At 41.5% G+C, this 19568-nt stretch overlaps 1 protein-coding gene across 19 annotated transcripts in view; it reads left to right on the forward strand.

Moving 5' to 3' along the window:
* RALGAPA2 (Ral GTPase activating protein catalytic subunit alpha 2) overlaps nucleotides 1-19568 on the forward strand; it is a 322322-nt gene that overhangs the window by 195743 nt on the left and 107011 nt on the right. For 16 of the 19 annotated variants that reach the window (XM_005568218.5, XM_005568214.5, XM_065522707.2 and 13 more), the window contains 4 exons: nucleotides 3125-3896; nucleotides 5056-5127; nucleotides 10841-10964; nucleotides 12934-13089. In XM_005568218.5, coding sequence (XP_005568275.3) covers nucleotides 3125-3896; nucleotides 5056-5127; nucleotides 10841-10964; nucleotides 12934-13089 — 1124 coding nt within the window. Of the gene's footprint in view, nucleotides 1-3124; nucleotides 3897-5055; nucleotides 5128-10840; nucleotides 10965-11201; nucleotides 11425-12933; nucleotides 13090-19568 lie in introns of those variants that run through there. The other 3 variants (XR_012419093.1, XR_012419094.1, XM_074004657.1) reach the window with 3 other exon arrangements.

The following is a 19568-nucleotide window of genomic DNA, read 5'->3' on the forward strand; positions in this document are numbered from 1 at the left end:
ATGACGTGGTGCTTGCAAGAGAGCACCAGCTGCAGTACTAGCTGTGGGATTTGAGCTAGCCCTAAATTGCCTAGGGGAAGTAATCTGGTTTCTGAGGCAATGGGCAGGGCTGTAAAGCTCCTACAAGTTTGTGTCCCTTGTGTTAAGCTACCTAAGCTACCGGGGTGGGTGCAGGGATACATACCAACAGGTGGGGATAGGGTTGAGCAGATCTGTGTTCTGACTCTCCTTGAGTGGGGCCAGCCATGGTTCCTTTGAGGGTCAGGGGTGGTTCTCAGGCAGTGGGGTAATGTTCCAGAGGTAGTATAACTGCCTCTGCTGCACAGAAGAGTTCACAATGGGAGTGGAGTGTAGCAGGCAGCAGTAAGCCTTGCCCAGCTCCCATGCAGTTGGCAAGGCCGATCTCACTCCCTCAGTGTTCTTACTAGCAGCACCAGGTTTAGATCCAGGCAGTCTGCACACAGAACCCAGATCTGTCCCAGGCCATAAGCTTTCCCACCTGGCTTTCTAGCCATGCCCCTCCTATCTGCCTATGATGCAGATGTGTCTGCAATGCACTTCCCTGTCCCCCCCTACCCCCCGCCCCTGCCGGTTCTGGTCAAAGGAGTTCATCCCTGCTCGAGATTATATCATGAAATTCAGTTAGGAGCACCTTTCACCCTGCAACCCCTTTCTGAGCTAGTTGACCGGCTTCCCCAAGGTCCCCTGTGAGATATATTCAGGTGTGGCTTCCCTCAGTTCATGCTGGAGACTGGGAATGCCTGCAAGGCATTTGCTGCTGCTACTTCTACTTTTATGTTTCTCATCACTCCCTTAAGCAGTTCCAGCTCTGGGTAGGGTTAAGGCCTTCTCCCATGACCTGGATTTTCAGATTCCTGTGTGGGGATGTGTATTCTGAAGGTAGTGTCTCCCACTCACACTCTGAGGATTTATAGTTTTTCACCTGTCTCTTGGAGTAGACTTCAGCCTTCTGCTTCTTTCAGAGGGTCTGTGGATTCTTGCAGTTTTCCTGTTGAGTTCCTGTATTGCTCGTTGGAAAAAAGTTCACAGTGCAAATCTCTACACACTATTCTGTCCTTCCCAGTGGGAGAGGCACGCTAACACTGCCTCCAATCTGCCATCTTCTGGATTTGCTTCTATAGCCCTATGGACTTCTGTCGGCAGGTTTTATATTGGGCTGTGCAATTTGACCTGTAAGCCAGTAGATGGTGTTTATGTGTAAAAGCTGGCTGTGGGTGATGTGGCCAGATATATACTTGATCCTTGTTTACCAGGAGAAGCTCTCTGTTGCCTCAGGCAATGGGGTGATCCATGGAGTGCACAGTGGTCTGAGCTCTCTGCTTAGCTCTGGGTGGGCAGGGGGCAAGATGGATTGAGCCAGACTGGACAGGCTCATTTACAGCTCCCCTGGTGTTGGGCACAAGTAGCAGTGCTGAGGGAGAATCCAGTGGGTGGCCATCAGGTGCCCAGTGATGTGCCTAGGCATGGAGCTGGGAAATCTCCTTGGCTCCCAGTTCTCTGCACAGGCAGAGGGGCACCTGAACTCCTGATCAGGAGAGTGGGTTTGGGTGCTCCAGGTATCTGTAAGTCTGCCTGGGCTTGGAGTTCAAAGGGCTCTGCTATACTACAATCTCTGCACAAGAAAGGTGGGGTGGCTCAGGCTGGTAACCCAAATAAGCAGGCACTGCAACTACCTGGAGATATGCCTGGGCATGGGTGGAGAGGACCCCACTTCACCATGGTCTCTGCACAGGAAGGGCAAGCTGGCTCAGTCTGCTGATTCAGGTGAGTGGGTGCTCTGAATGCTTGGAGATCTGCCTGGGCATGGAGTGGAATGGGCTCCACTGTACCATACAGGAAGGGTGGGGCAGCTCAGGCCGCCAATCTGGGCCAGGAAATGTGCCGAATACCTGGAGATCTGTCTTGGTGTGGAGTGGAGAGAGTTCCCCTGCACCAGGATCTCAGCAGAGGAGGGATGGAGAGACTCAGGCTGCTGAACCAGGCAAGCAGGAGCTCTCAGTGCCTAGAGACCTTCCTGAGCATGAAGCAGAGAGGGTCCCCCTACTCCAGGATCTCTACATAAAGGGTGAAGCAGCTTACACTACCAGTCCAGGTGAGCAGGTGCTTTGAATGCCTGGAGATCTGCTTGGGTGCGGAGCGCAAAGGGCCCTGTTGCACCACAATCTATGTCCAGGAAGGGAAGCATGGCTCAGGCTGCTGGTCCAGGCAAGCAGGTGCTCTGAATGCCTGGAGATCTGCCTAGGCACGGAGTGGAGAGAGCCGTACTGTACCATGATGTGTGCACAGGAAGGTTGGGGCGGCTCAGGCCGCCAGTCTAGGAAAGCGTTTGCCCTTACTGCCTGGAGTCCTGCCTGGGAGTGGAACAGAGAGGGCCCTGCTGCACCATGATCTCAGGGGAGCAGTCTGGTGCACTCAGCAATGACACATGCAGACTGATTCTATGTTGCCAAGCTGGCCCTGGCTGCAAGTCTCATTGCCCAGGAGAAACTTCAGCTGTAGCAGCTCTCTCCTCCCACCCCAAGCCTGCAGTTGAGAGGAGCACAATTCCAGTGCCTGCTGCTGAGGCACTTTCCGCAGTTCTGGCTGTGGAAGTCCCTACCCCACTCCAGAGCGAGTGCTCCAATCTCTCAGTTCCGGATCTAGGAAATGCCTGCAGCTTTTTCTGGTGTCTTTTCCTCTCAGCACCTCCAAGCCTGTCCCCAAGATAGCTCTGGGGCTTGGGAGAAACGTCATTCTCTGCCTTGGCCTGGGTTGCTTGGTTCCCCAGTGGAAAGGTAAATTACAGAGGGAGACTCTTTCTCAGGTACTGGGGCTTCACTCACATCAGCTGGATGCCATCACAGGGGCTGTTTGCCTGCATTGTCCTCCCTGAGATCTGGAACATCCTTCATGATTCCAGTGAATTCCCATTTTCCTTCTTGAATTAAAGCTCAGAGAGTTGATCTTTTTGCACTATGTTGCTATTTCTAAGTGGCTGAGGCACACTAAAAGCCTGTAATATACCATATTGGAACTGCCCCCTGCCCCCCCTCCCCAAAAAAGGAGTTGAGTTTTAATCTTCATTCACCACTGACTCTTTATGTTTCTTTACTGCTGTTTACAGAGAAGAAGAGAAGAAGTTTGGAGTTGATCCCCTTGACTGCTCGAATGGTGATGGCCCACCTGGTGAACCACCTGGGGCACTACCCCCTCAGTGGGGGCCCTGCCATACTGCACAGCCTTGTCAGTGAGAACCACGACAATGCCCATGTGGAAGGCTCTGAGCTGTCCTCTGAGGTGTTCAGAAGCCCAAACCTGCAGCTATTTGTATTTAACGATAGCACCCTCATCTCCTACCTTCAGACACCCACAGAAGGACTGGCAGGAGGATCACCAGTGGGCTGTCTCTCTGATGTGAGAGTAATTGTGAGGGATATCTCAGGGAAGTACTCTTGGGATGGTAAGGTTTTATATGGACCTTTGGAAGGCTGCTTAGCACCCAATGGAAGAAATCCTTCATTTCTGGTTTCAAGCTGGCATCATGACACATTTGGACCTCAGAAAGACTCTTCTCAAGTTGAGGAGGGGGATGATGTTCTTGACAAATTACTTGAAAACATTGGCCATACAAGTCCTGAATGCCTTTTACCATCACAGCTAAATCTAAATGAACCTTCCCTACCCCCATGTGGCATGAACTATGACCAAGAGAAGGAAATTATCGAGGTCATTTTGCGCCAAAATGCTCAGGAGGATGAGTATATCCAGAGTCATAACTTCGATTCTGCAATGAAAGTCACCAGCCAAGGGCAGCCCTCCCCAGTGGAGCCCCAAGGACCCTTTTATTTCTGCAGGTTATTGCTTGATGACTTGGGAATGAATTCTTGGGACAGAAGGTAACAATCCATGCTAGACCTCCAGTTATTTTATTATTTTCATGTACTTGTATTTTTTTATCAGTTTGTGGTTGGGGAAGAAGAAAAGATTGGAGAAGAGAGAAGAGTGGAGATTTTTCTTTATTTTAACATTTGCAGCTTATTTTCTGCTACTAAATTAAAGCTAGAAGTGAAATTATGCTGTACTGGTGTGCAGACTGAATTCCAAACATGTTGGATATTTTAAAGGATATCAAACATTGTGGGGGGCGAGGGCGGTGGTGGTTGTTGTTGTTTGTTTGTTTTTTGTTTTTTGAGACAGAGTCTTGCTCTGTTGCCCGGGCTGGAGTGCTGTGGCGTGGTCTTGGCTCACTGCAACCTCCGCCTCCCAGGTTCAAGCAATTCTTCTGCCTCAGCCTCCTGAGTAGCTGGGATTACAGGCGCCTGCCACCATGCCCGGCTAATTTTTTGTATTTTTAGTAGAAACGGAGTTTCACCATGTTGGCCAGGCTGGTCTCGAACTCCTGACCTCATGAGTCACCCGCCTTGGCCTCCCAAAGTGTTGGGATTATAGGTGTGAGCCACTGCACCTGGCTGAGGGTGTGTGTTTTACTTATTGCTTTGTCCATTATTGTTTCTGCCTTCATGCAGGAAGCAAATGAACTACAAAGGTGAATAAGCCACAGTCTAACCTTAGGTCTGATGTGGGAGATAGACCTAATACAACTCTGATAAAGGATAGAATGACCCAGGAGTTCATGAGTAATGATTAAATCCAATGGGAAGTACAGAGCAATGGAGAAGACTTTGTGGAAAGGGGCGGATTTGAGCTGGACCCTGATAGTGGAGTGGAGTTTTTAAGAACAGAGGTGGGGAAAAGGGATTCACAGCAGAGCTGACACTGGAAACAGACACAGTCACACAGTCACATGCATATAAGTCACAACACTCACCAAAGAGCCATCTGTGTCACTGGGTAGTAATGGGATGCCGGTGGAATTTTTATACCTTTGCATGTCTTAAGGAGAATGGAGTTCATTCTGTAGGTTTCTATCACAAATCTTTTGTGAGTGAGGTGGTAGAGGATGGGTGATAGGTATTTTTATTAAATTACTGATTGAAAAGCGGCAAAATGGTTCTGTAATCACATGGTTTTTCTTCCATCCTTTTTTCTTTATAGGAAGAATTTTCATCTGTTGAAGAAAAATTCAAAATTATTGAGAGAGCTAAAAAATTTGGACTCCCGCCAGTGGTATGTGAAAGTATATCAAATCACTTTTTTCCTGTTTGTCTCTGGGTATTCTTGGATAACAGATACAACTGCAGGAATGAATACACTTACTGAGACATCCAAGGATAGTTCTGTAACCTAGCATCTGGTGACATTTGCGCATGCCATACCTTTGGTGTTTTTTACTATAAGGAATAAACTTTCATGTTTGGTACACTAAAAAGAGGTCACCACTCCCACCTAATCTGTACTTTTGATTGTCTTTCTTTGTGGCTGCCAGAATTCTCATTTGATCTCTGCAACCACCTCTTTATGATGAAGAAAAAGTTTACCTAGGTTAAACAGCCCATGGTTGCTCATACCATATTATCTAAAGCCAAGTGAGTCTGACTTCAAAATCCATGCTGTGTACCAAGGCGCTAACATTCTGTACTTGTGGCTTCATAGTGTTGGAAAGGTTAAAACCAGTGTGTTGTAATTAATAACTCTCTGTTAATAAGCCTCATTCTCCAAAGCTGGCCAGACTCTCAGATCCACCCCTGTTCTATACTATTTCAGAAGCATTTCTATAGATGAGCTCACAACCATGAAAAGTGTTTGATTTGGGGAATGTGTGTTTCCAAAATCATCTAAGTCAAGAATAAGTATAGTACTTGGTACATAACAGATGTTTCAAAGTTTTGAAGAGAATAAGCTGCTTCCTTAATCTTTAGTTTTTAAAAAAACCTCTTTAAAAAAAAAAAAAAAAAAAAACTTCATTCCCCTTTTATTCCGCTTAGGAATATTCTGATATTCTCTGAGCTCTCAAATTAAAAATTCAGGTTGTTTTCCTCAAGTTTATTTTTCAACTCTTCACACTATATTTTATTCATTACATTTTTCTTACTACTCGTTAACTCATAAATTTTTAAATCCGTTTTGAGCTATATGTTTTTAAAGGGTGGTGCAGTTGCTGGCTGAGAAGTAAGAAGGAAGAAAGGAAATAACAGAGTCCTGCTTTATCTTGACCAAAGTCATATCCTAGAATTTCAGAAAATTACTAGAGCTCTTTATTGTATTCATTAAATCCTTCATTCATCCACTCTCACACTTCTCTTCTAAGTCGTGAGCTTCTCCTGCTTGCACTTACAGTGATGAGTTATAGCCTGCTGAATGAATATTTTCGCCATCGTGTGTGTTTCAGTGGCTTTGTGATGGTGTTATTGTTTATTTTAAAGTTTTGATCAAAACTCAAAGTGACACATGCTTAAATTTTATTGTCAAGCAAACTCTTGGTTCATGTCAGTATTATTTGTATATCACCTTGGCAACTGTGTTTCTTCTTTGGTGTTTTGAATTCTTGAATTGCATGTAAACCCAACTATCAAAGTCCAGTTGGAATTTTCTTTTAAACACTTGGAAGATTATATTTCAGAAAGGTCCTTTGGTGATGTCACTAAGGACTGAGTAGATAAAATAATATTAAACTTACAGCTGTGTATTGTTACCATCCTTCAGAAGCATGTGGTATTAAGATGGATTTGTTTGTATTGACCATTTTATGGGAATCAGAAGGGCATAAGTTTTTTTTTCTTTTTTTCTTTTCTCTTCTTCACCCTTCTACTTTCCTACCTGTCTCCCAAGTCACTCAGGACCTCTTATTGCATCTCATATTTACACACATGTTGAGGTATGAACTGTTTCGTGTATGTTTCCAAGTCTTGGGAATGTGACAGGATGGCTGTTCCAAACCTGATTCCCTCTGCAGAAGGGGATATGAGGGCCTTTTTTCCTAGGTGGCCTTACTCTTCTCTGGAGAGTGATAAATATTTCCGTATCAAGAAATATACAGACATTTTTTTAAAAACACAGAATTAAAATATTCATTTGTAATTTTACCTGGAAAAAGGAGCCATTCTCAGTCCAGAAGCCTGCAGCACCATTGCCATTTTAAATGTCTTTGTTTCCTGACTTATCAGGTGAAACAGTAAAAGATTTGAATTTGAATAATTTTTTAAAGTCATTAGAAATGAAAAACCTGAAGCTGCCATTTCTCACCTTGCCCTTCACTGTATTCCATTTCCTGATTATTCTTGTGATTCCTTTTCTCTAGAGGAACATAGATCAACTTTTCTATGGAAATTCTGTAAGGGATTTATTCTGAAGAACTCAGGGATTCACCATCCTCTCCCTCCTTCCTTCGGTATTAAATAAGCAGTCATTTGGGTTCCACACTCAGCTTTTTAAGCATATGCTGAATTATTCCAGGCTTCTTAGTATTAAGTGAATACTTGGTTTCATGTAATTGCGGTCAATTTGTTGAGTGTTAATGCACTTTAGTTGCATGAGGTACAATTGAATTAGCTCCCTGGGGTACTGTTGCAGCGAAATACGGCTTTGAATAGCTGAGTGGCAGTCCCCTCCCTGCGCCTTGATCAACCTTCACTTAAAACCCCAACTCCTGGATTTAGTGTCTTCGACATCAAATGGGTATCATTTTAAGGTGAAGGGTGTTTTGAAGATTCTTTTTGAAGAAACTAGAAATAAGTCTGGTACTCCTCAGCTTTGAGAAATCTAGACTGCCCTGTATTTTGGTCAGGCAGCAGGTAACAAAATACCTTGTCTGTCAACTTTCATTTAGAACATTTCTGTTTAATTCTGTTATCAATTTATCTCACTGCTCTTGATGCATAGTTCCTTCTTAACATGTTCTTTGGAAAAGTTGAGGCTATCTTGCAGCTATGGTCTAGATTGTCAATGCTTTGATGAATGTACATACAAATCACAGTGGGCTTCCCTTTTAGATATAAATGCCTTCTTGCCACTACATGGGGAGGTGGATGTTAAAATCATGCTTTCCTTTGGCTTTTTCATGTGACAGCACAAGGAAACTGAGCTATTCTGGTCTATTCCTAATAAGAAAGAACAGTGCATTCTAATGAGGAAGGGGAGATTGTTAATTTCATGTATGTGTGTTTCTGAATTACCTGCTCCTTCATACATTGGTGTACTTCTTATGGATGTGAAGTGCTGTTGATGTTGCTAATTACCATTTCAAAAGCATGGTTCTAATAAGGCCAGACACAGCTTCTGCATCCTAGCAGGCTCTCTGTGTACTAACATTTTGGAGAACGTGAAATTTGATGAATGTTTACAACTAAAGGTCATCTTTCCTCACACTCACATTGGTCAGCCCCATCATTCAGGCTTAGCTCTCTTGTGCTCCCACATTGAGTTAATGAGGGCTCAAGGACTTAGGAACAGCTGCAATGGAAAAAGCTTAGATTTTTAAGGAGAATAAACTGAAACATTGTAGATAAACCTGAGGTTGTTTTTATGTATGTAAAGTCTATAAAACAAAGAAAAATTAAATGCTGAGGATTTTTTACATATGTAGAGAGACCTGCAGATAGAAATTGAATAACTATACTTCTCCACCTTTGTTGAAAGAGGCAGTCTTTTCGGTCTTAGGTTATGTTTCTGTTATTATCCAAGTGCCCAAATTTTTATAGCACTTGGAATAGGCTAGTCAGATTCTACGCCATTGGTGTCCCCTGCCTGTTGCTCAGGGCAGTGAATGGTGTGGCACTTTCAGGGCTTCCTGCTGCATGAGGACAAGCTTTCTAAATTTATTTTAAGGACATATTAAAGATATTGGGGCTGGGCATGTTGCTCAAGCCTATAAAGCCAGCACTTTGGGAGGCCAAGGTGGGTGGATCACCTGAGATCAGGAGTTCAAGACCAGCCTGGCCAACATGGTGAAACCCTGTCTGTACTAAAAATAATAATAAAAAATTAGCCAGGTGTGGTGGTTGTGTGATGGCACGCACCTGTAGTCCCAACTACTGGGACGGCTGAGGCACAAGACTCACGTGAACACAGGAGGCGGAGGTTGCAGTGAGCTGAGATCACGCCACTGCACTCCAGCCTAGGTGATGAAGTGAGACTGTCTAAAAAAAAAGATATTGTGAAAAGATTAAAAACATTAAAGATTATCTTTAAGATGTATTAAAGATTACGTGAAAGTGTCTTTTAAAATAGAAGCAACCTAAATGAGGATTTGGGCTATGACATATTAATATAATGGAATGTTGTTACAATCATTAAACCTCTGTTGTAGAAGCACATGATATAAAAGTCTTCACACTAAAAAATGGTTGAAATGGTGAATTTTATGATATGTATATTTTACCACAATAAAAAAAGTGTTCACAGATATTGTAAGTGAAAAAATCTGTTGTAAAGCAGAATGTAGTAACTTCTCATATGTGCATGCAAAAGTGTATCCTAAAATGGTGTAACGGCTGTGTTCTTTGCTTATCTGTTGAAATTGCTAGTGATTTTTATTCTTCTCTTTTCTTTCTGTATTTTCTAATTCTTCTTCCAAATATGTTTATTACATATAACCTATGGGGGAAGTGAATAAGCTATCTTAGTAAAAGGAGAGAACTCTCTTCCTCCAGTTATTTGTGTAACTTTTTAATTGAGAGTTAATTAGTTATGATTATTAAGTAGAGAAATAATGCACACAGAAGGAAATCTTAGAGAATTTGTTAAAATATGGAGCTCAGTTCCACCAATATGATATCTAATCAAATTACAATGTTGAAATATTAAACAATTTGACAGAAAAAAATATTTCTGTATTTAAGAACTTTATAGTTATTCCTATGAGATTTATCAGAATGTAGTATAAAAAAAGGAGAAAGGTGGAACCGCTCTGGAAGTGGACATCGAAACTTTAAAAAACCAAAACTCTTGGATGATTGGGCTAGGGAATGAATGATTCATAATTAAAACTCCGTTTGAATAAGAACAGTGTTTTCATCTCTAAACTATCACCAAATGCTTGGTACAGCCCCAGGTATTTTGTCGCTTTACTCCAGGGTATAATTTGTAGAAATTTATTATTAATGCATTCAAATGTATCACCTATATATCTGGTCAGTAACAGAGATTTAACTGAACACCTACTGTATACAAAGCAGTATGCTAGATGTGCAAAAGAGAAAATGGCAGGGCTTCTTTTTTCAAAGTGCACATCACTTTTGCTTGATTTAATACCAGAGTATCCCAGATCTATCTTGGAACAAGCAGATGGAGGGTTTTGGCTAAAAGGGGTTCCCCTGACTAGCTGTCCACCTTGTCTGACCCTCAGAATAGTCAGAGCCCAGGAGTTAGTAACCCCTTCATGAAGAAAATACCTAAGTGTGTTCTGCTTGGAAAGATATTCTTTTTCTCATAAAATCGTGGCATATTTTATAGTTCCAATCACAGAACCACCCAGTAGCCTAAAGTGTGAGTTAAATACGGACAGTCACATAGATCTCTTCACAATTTATATCTATTTGGAATACTTTAAAAGATTATTTTTTACCAAAAACAGAGAACTTACCAAACGTTGTGCCCCAACCTGCTGGTCAGTGTATCTTGTATCTGAGGGTATGATCTCAGGAAACAGATGGCCTTGCTGCAGTTTCCATCCCCTGCTTGCTGGGTGTGCTTTTTGTTTCACTTTCTGTGCCTCCTTTCAACCACCTCTGCTAGGGAGGTGATAATAATACTCATCTCTTTAGCACGTTTGTGAAGAATAAATGAGACCATGTGTCAGACCATCTCAGAACACTGACTGACCCCTAGCAGGTTCTCAGTAAATGTAAGCTCAGTGGTAGAAGTCATGCTGGTTGTATTAATAGTAGTGAGGTAAAATTTTACATGTAAGGATTCTAACTCCTTTAAATTTAAAAATTTATAGCCGTGAGACACACAAAATCGCAGTGTTTTACATTGCTGAAGGTCAAGAAGACAAGTGTTCAATCCTCTCTAACGAAAGAGGAAGCCAAGCATATGAAGACTTTGTTGCTGGACTTGGATGGGAGGTAATGCATTTCATTCAGTAGGTGTTTATTGACCAGCACTATTTAAAGATGTGTCCAAAGTAGACATTGTATAAGTTTTTACATGTGCTTTTGCATTCAAATATAGCATAGGTAGAGTTCTGGAATTGAAGAATTTATTGGATTTGACATCTATTAGTTGCTTGTCAGTATTTAATATATGAACTTTTGTTTTCCTTTAACTTTCCTCTTAATATTTTTTCATTTGCTTTTTATCAGAACTGAATAGTCAGATGGGCTCTCCCAGCCATAGACAGTTTGTAGTAAGAGAAGACAAATGTGGGCAGAGAAGCAATGGCTTTGGCCACAGTATGGAGATTGAAGAAGAAGTCAATGACTTGATGGGTGAAAAGATGAAGAAAGAGTTGGATGAAGTCAAAAGTTGCAATGAAAATATAATATAATAGCCATGATGGTTTAGCTATCAACCTATTTCCCTAAGGTAGATCTCAGGATGATTGATGTTGGAAAAGTTTATTTTTTTCTTTATTAAATGGTACTCTGACATACAGACATATATACATTTATACACACACACACACACACACACACACACACACACCCCTTTCCCCCCAAAACATAAACCTAAACAAAAAATTCCTAGAATCTGAAAGAATTAGTAGTAGTTACAATGGAAATCAACATATCTAAAATAATTTACTTATTTTTTTTCTTTTTTTTTTCTTTTTTTCTTTTTGCTTTTTTATTTTTTTTGAGACGGAGTCTTGCTCTGTCACCCGGGCTGGAGTGCAGTCGCGTGATCTCGGCTCACTGCAACCTCCACCTCCCAGGTTCAAGCTCTTCTCCTGCCTCAGCCTCCCAACTAGCTGAGACTACAGGCACGCACCACCACGCCCAGTTAATTTTTTTGTATTTTTAGTAGAGACGGGGTTTCACCGTGTTGGCCACGATGGTCTTGATCTCTTAACCTGGTGGTTCACCTGCCTTAGCCTCCTAAAGTGCTGGGATTACAGGCGTGAGCCACCGCATCCGGCCAATTGCCTTATTTTTTATTAGTTTCTTGAGTACCTGTGCTGTGAAAAACTTTCTGGGTGCCTTTGAGAGCTCAGTGCTAGCAAGGGGACTGAGGTAGGGATGGGGACAGGGTAAGAGTACATGAGAATCAAAACAACATCCTTACTAAGGCAAGTAGGTTTGAGTCTAACAGTTGCTGCACTTCCAGTAAATCATTGTTCTTACAAGTAAGGCTACTTCTAATTTGTCATAGAATATAGTTATTTAATATATTTTTAAGTCATACATTATCAGTTAGAGTTTTAAGAGTATATGTTTACTGTATTTGGCACGGAGGAGATTCTTCTATTTCTTTTTTCATATGTTTTAGAATAGGTATTTTACTGAAAGAATACTAGTCTATGACAAGTTAAACATTTTGGATAAAGACACTAAGAAGTGAACACTCATGCCGTAACTTTAAAATGAATTATGACTCATAAACTTTCAGCAGTGGTGTAAAGTGGTTGTTCAACCCTTTTGAAAGGCAGTTTAGCAAAGTTTGCTGAATATTTTTAATATTGGTACCTTTTGACCCAGTGTCTTAGAAGAACACTCCTTTGAGTGTGCTTTCTGATTTAAAAAAGCAGAAACCCCCAAATTCCATCAATAGGGAACCTATGTATACACACACACACACACACACATATATATACACACATACATTTATACATACAGGTGGGAAAAAAGTTAGAGATTATATACCAAAAGTTTGATAGTGGTTTTATTCAGTTGATATGATTATAGAGCACTTTCATTTTTAATGTTTTTTATTTAACATCTTAATCTGGTCTAACTTTGTATTACATTTGTTTGTAATCAGAAAGAAAGATATAAAAATGAAAATAATTTATGTTTTTGTGAATTCACAGTCCTGCTTAGTGAAAGAACAGCTCATTGTTGATCCTCACTCTTTCTTCTTTGTGACCTTTGTCAGGTGGATCTCTCCACCCACTGTGGGTTCATGGGTGGCCTTCAGCGCAATGGCAGCACCGGGCAGACAGCCCCTTACTATGCTACCTCGACTGTGGAAGTGATTTTCCACGTTTCCACTCGAATGCCGTCAGACTCAGATGATTCCCTCACCAAAAAGGTAAGGCGTCTCCTCGGGCACCATTCTTAGTTGCCCTGGTTTGTTGGTGAGGTTCTCCTAGGACAGACAAATACAAAGGTAGAACGCATACTGAGATGTTTTCCTCTGAACTCTACGACTCTGAGATTAAGGTTTAGGAAAAGAAAGGGTCTTAAATGTTACTTTTGGATCTTCCCTCCGGTGAATATTACCTGATGGAAAATGACATTTTTGATCTCACAGATTGTCAAAGGTTACAAAGTATGATAACCCTGTACTGGTGGGGCTCTGGGAAAGCAGGCCCCTCCGAGGCTTGCTACAGAGCGATTTGGCAGCATCTGTCAACTTAAGTGCAGGTGCGCAGCTGCCCAGCAGCCCCACTGTTGCCCCTTACCTTTTATTCTTCAACTTGCTCTGTGGCCAGTTTTCCTTAGAATTCAAAGGAAACCTTATCCACCCCTGAGGAACCTCCCCCAGGGAACTTGGCCTTTACCTTCCAACCTGCAGGATGTTTGCCTCGGGCGACCCTGTGTTAAAAGTGAGGAGCGCCTTAAAAGAAAAGGCATTTGACTCTAGGAAGGAAGCCTCTAATCGGATCTGCTTCTGTAAGCTTCCAGATGAGGAGAACGTCTCAGAGCAACTGTGATTTGCACTCACTTGGCCTGCTAGCAGGTGGGGAACCTAGAATTCCCACCTTTCTCTCTCCCTACCACATAAATGCAAGGGACTGAGGGCAGCACCTCACGTGCTGACTAAGGCTGGCCATTGGGGAGTCTACTGTGGTGGTTATAGCCAGACCCCGGTGACAGGCGCAACAAGGATCAGGTGTATATTCAGTTATTTCGTCAGCCTGTGCCTCAGTTTTTCATCTGTTAAGTGAGATAAAAAACACAGCCGATGTTACAGGGTTATTGAGTGAAGTAAATGAGGTAATTCCTATGAAATTATGAAATTGCTTAGCACGGTGCCTGGGACGATGTCTCTGACCATCATCCCTCATTATTGCCCGTTGGTCTAATTGATTCTTTTTTTCCCCTGCCCCATTAGCCAGGTGCTTTATATTGGCAGATTGGCCTCACTGTACCTGCTTTATTTCTTTATTGCACGGTTTTGCTTTTTCACCACTGCAACCACAGATGTCTGGACTATGTACAGGCATACCTTGTTTCGTTGTGCAGCACTTTATTGCGCTTCACAGGTATTACATTTTTTACAAATTAGATATTTGTGGCAACCCTTAAACAAGTCTATCGGCACCATTTTTCCAACAGCAGGTGCTCATTTGTGTCTCTGTCTCATTTTGTAATATTCACAGTGTTTCTAACTTTATTATTATTATTATTATTATCATCATCATCTCATATGGTGGTCTGTAATCAGTGATCTTTGATGTTGCTATCGTAATTATTTTGGGACACCACAAACTGCCCATATAAGATGGCAAACTTAATTGATACATGTTGGGTGTGTTCTGACTGCTTCACCCACCGGCCGTTTAATAACCCCGTGTGGCCTCAAAGTATTCAAGTGAAAGGAAAAATTGGATGTCTCTCACTAGAAATCAAAAGCTAGGAACGATTAGAAGACATGTTGAAAGCTGAGATAGGCCAAAAGCTAGACCTCTTTAAACATTTACCCAAGTTTTGAACATAAAGGAAAAGTTTTTGAAGGAAATTAAAAGTGCTACCCCAGTGAACACATGAATAATAAGAAAATGAAATAGCTTGTTACTGATGCGGAGAAAGTTTTAGTGGCCTGAACAGATCAAACCAGCCATAACATTCCCTTAAGCCAGAACCTAATCCAGAGCAAGACCCTACACTGTTCAATTTTATGAAGGCTGAGAGAGACGAGGAAGCTGCAGAAGAAAAGTTTGAAGCTTGTCAAGGTTGGTTCATGAAGTTTGAGGAAAGAAGCTGTCTCCATAAAATGAAAGTGCAAGGTGCAGGAGCAAGTGCTCATGGAGAAGCTGCAGCTTATCCAGAAGATCTAACTAAGATCTCTGATGGAGGTGGCTGCACTAAACAACAGATATTCAGCATAGTAAAAACAGCCTTCTATTGGAAGAAGGTGCTATCTAGCACTTTCATAACTAGAGAGGAAAAGTTAATGCTTGGTTTCAAAGCTTCAAAGGAACAGACTGAGTCTCTTATTAGGGCTAATGCAGCTGGTGACTTTAAGTTGAAGCCAGTGCTCATTTACCATTCCCCAAATTCTAGGACCCTTAAATATTATGCTGAATCTACTCTACCTGTGCTCTGTAAATGGAACAACAAAACGTCTGTTTAGAGCATGGTTTACTGAAGATTTGAAGCCCACTGTTGAGACCTACTACTCAGAATAAGAGATTTATTTCAGAGTATTACTGCTCATTGACAATGTACCTCATCACCCAAGAGCTCTGAAGGAGGCGTAATGTTGTTTTTCATGCCTGCTAACAAAATATCCATATTCTGCAACCCACAGATCAAGGAGTAATTTCAACTTTCAAGTCTTACTATTTAAGAACTTTCATAAGGCTATGGCTGCCATAGGTAGTGATTTCTCTGATGGATCTAGCAAAGAACATTGAAAACCTTCTGGAAAGGATTCACCATTCTAGATGCCATTAGAAACATTCATGATTCATGGGAACAGATCAAGATATCAACATTCACAGGAGTTTGGATAAAGTAGAGTCCCACCCTCATGGATGACTTTAAAAGATTCAAGACTTCAATGAAGGAAGTCACTGCACATGTAGCAGAAAGAGCAAGAGAATTAGAAGTGGAGACTGAAGATGTAGCTGAATTACTGCAATATCATGATAAAATTTGACTGGATGACGAGTTGCTTCTTATGGATAAGCAAAGAAAGTGGGTTTCTTGAGAAGGAATCTGTTCTCAGTGACGATGCTATGAACATTGTTGAAATGACAACAAAGGATTTAGAATATTCCATAAATTTAATTAGTAAAGCAGTGACAGGGTTTGAAGAGTATTACTCCAATTTCAAAAGAAGTTCTGCTGTGGGCAAAATGCTGTCAGATACCATCACATGCTACAGGAAATCTTTCATGAAAGGAAGAGTCAATCAATGTAGCAATTTCATTATCTTATTTTAAGAAATTGCCACAGCCACCCCAGCCTTTAGCAACCACCACCCTGATCAATCAGCAGCCAACAACATCAAGGGAAAACCCTGTACCATCAAAAAAAGACTACAACTCACTGAAGGCTCAGATAATCATTAGCATCTTTTAGCAATAGAATTTTTTTATTAATATATGTATGTTAAGAAATAATGCTATTGCGTATTTAATAGACTATAGTAAACATAAGTTTTAGGCATACTACTTTCCCAGTGCACACAAAAATTTGTGTGATTTGCTTTATTGCAATATTTGCAATATCTAAAAAACCTATTGCAGATATGTCTGGAACCAAGCGTATAATGTCTCTGAGGTGTGCCTCTATATGATGGGCAACAGTGCATGTGAAACATCAGAACTCGAGTCATAGCTCAATTACAGACGACTTTCACAGCGATCAAGTGTCTCAGAGGTACAAAGCACAGTGTGCATTCAAAAACTCAGCAGCCTTTCCCTCTCCTGCCCCAGCATGCTATAATGACCTCCTGGGGGTGGCAGTACTACAGTCAGAAGCGCTGACCACGTGCTGGTTCCCACAGGTCTTGGAGGAGCTGTCTCAGTGTTGGGTTTTGATGGCTGCCCCTGGCTGTAGAGCTCTCAGCAATGGGAACTCTGCCCTCCAAGAGTTCACCAGGATCTCAGACTCTAGTGTAGCTTACCAGGATCCTAAGCTGGGCTAACACATCTTTTTTATTTGCAGTACATTGTAAATTATTGCTGCTTTACAAATGTGTCACCATATTCTATACTTTTCTTATGACTGAGAATTATTTTGTTAAAAGATATAATTTTTAAAATATAAAATATTTTTTAAAATTATTTCTTAAGTAAAGTAGGACTGTTTTTTCTTTTTTGAGAAAAGACATGTTTTCTTGTTAAAATGCCAGGCTGTAAATAATGTTCCAAGACTTGGCCTGGTTGAAAGATTCCCTACTGTAATAATCAAAATTCAGCTGAACCTTTTGCAGCTCTAAGATTTAGCATCATTAGTGATAAACTCTCTTTATCAGATGTCTCACAGCTAGACTAAAAATCAGTCACAGTAACAGCAGCCCATAGTTCCTTGTCTTATTCTAACTAAATTGTCCCTAACAGCTTAAAAATGAGCTACAAAATTCTAAAGTGATTCATGCTCTCTTCTGCCCCCATCACGGGGGGACTTTTTCAATTCTGCAATCCGGTTGCAACCCCATACTGAACTCTTGATCCTTCACTGCAGAAATTTGTTAGCTCTAGCTAGATTAGATTTTTCACAGCTAATCTAACTGCTGTAGGGGTTTGCAGAGTGGGGACAGAGCTGTGCTATTGGATTTGTCCAATTCATTTGACTCCAGGACTATAATTGCACTTATGTCTTACAAGGCTTTTATAGCCTCAGGCTGGCCAGCCACATAAAAAACAAATTGGCAGTGATACAGTACGAGTGAAAAGGGATGAAAGGCCCACATTATCAGTCTCCAGGCAGCGCTGTTCTGGCAGGAAGTTTCTTGGTTAATTTACAAATAAAACTTAGATTTTAGGATGGGCACACTGTCAGCTGAACAATGGGGATGTCAGGCCTGACTGTTACTTAGTAAAAGTAGCAGCCGGGCCCACTGAGGAGCAGGAATTCTTCAATCAAACAGACGACTCCTTCTGGAGCCAGCTGGCGATGTAATGCAATTAGTCGAGAAAGGAGGTCAGCCTATTAGGTGTGTACCATGACCAGTGTCACCAGTGGCGTGCAGCCTGGCAGCAGCAACAGACAGAATGGCTTAGGCAAAGGGACTTTAAAACTCTGTTAGGATGAAAAGTTGTGGAGCCGGGATTGATTTCTTAAGACTTAAAATCTGAGCATTTGTTCTGAGCCTGATGAGTCTCCAGGCATTCTGGAGCTTGTGCAGTTGAAGGAGTAGCTAACATAAACACCGGCTCCATTCCAGGAGACTCATCATTCTTCTCCAGTTACATAGGAACCAGATCAACTTGACTTGTATGCACTCACTGAACTCACTGGTGGGTTTCTAATTTGAGGGCCTATAATCACAGTTCTTTAATATTCACAAAATTAGGTCTCTATGATGGACTCTTCTTTAAATTGGGCAACACGTTGAGGTGTCCAGAGTATTCTGTATGTTCTGATGTGGTTGACAATTTGCCCAGATGAATTTTATTTATTTTACCTACCTGTTTTCTTATAGGCAACAGAAGCCATATTTTTGCCCTTTACTCCAGATTTATCAGCCAGTTGTTCCCATGGCCTTAGCTTTTAGTTTTGTGATTTAGCTAATTAAACTGTGACATATCCAGAAGTCTGAGTCACATGTCACTGAAAGCAGCTTTGAGATGATGAATATATCATATCATTACCACACAAAAATAGCTTTTCCTTAGTGACAGAATTGCCACACTGGGAGGATGGGTCTATTAGTGTGAAACTACCCTCCCTTGCAGTAGTTCTGAGAATACAGATGCAAGTAAAATTAAGAGATACTTAGGTTATGTAATTGAGTAACCCAATTTAAAATGGAAAAGTAACTACAAAATTTCAATAATCATGGTATTACCTCACAGTTAATGTTTTGCAGCTAATACTTGTGGATCAAAAGGAGCTGTCACAGATACTAGAGCACCCACATCAGGTGGTGGCAGCACGTTTGAGGGGTGTTTAGTAATTTAGCCATTAGAAAGTCATAGATACCATTAAATTGTTCTGGACCATCATGACTTGTGCTCAGCACCCGCAGTTTCCATTCAGACATTTGTGCAAGCATTATACCAAGGGACCCAGAGCCACTCTGAAGCTGGCTGTCTTTGCAGGGTGAGGGCCGTAAGTGTGAACTGTGGGATAGCCCCAGTTCTCACAATTGCCTTCTGCAGGTCTTAATTCCCCTTACAGTTCCAGTTAGATACTATTCATATTTCCCTGAGAACATACCTATATTAGGTTCTTGATCATGCTGGCTACCATGTTTTTACTTCAAAAGGACCGAATTTTAGGAGTGTATTGTAATGTCTTTGCATGTTTTATTAAAAAGAAAAGCTGTAGCAAATATAGGAATGGAGAAATAGAAAGAGCTGTTCAGCACTACTAGGAGGCCCGGTGTTGTATTTTGTTTAAAACTATGTAAGGGGTTGGCTACACCTTTTGCCTGCTATTCTTTTACCTTTATATGGGAAGGGGGAAGGAAAAAAATGATGTACTGGGTAATTTTGCCATTAGAAAGTCATAGATACCATTAAATTGTTCTGGACCATCATGACTTGTGCTCAGCACCCGCAGTTGCATTTGTCTCAGAGCCCACATTCAAACACAGTTGAATCGTGCACCCCTCAGTATAGGTACAATGGTATAGGCACAGGTCACTTTTTAAATAATTGGCCGTACAGT

Source organism: Macaca fascicularis, chromosome 10 (genome assembly GCF_037993035.2).
Source record: "Macaca fascicularis isolate 582-1 chromosome 10, T2T-MFA8v1.1".
Taxonomy (NCBI): Eukaryota; Metazoa; Chordata; class Mammalia; order Primates; family Cercopithecidae; genus Macaca; species Macaca fascicularis.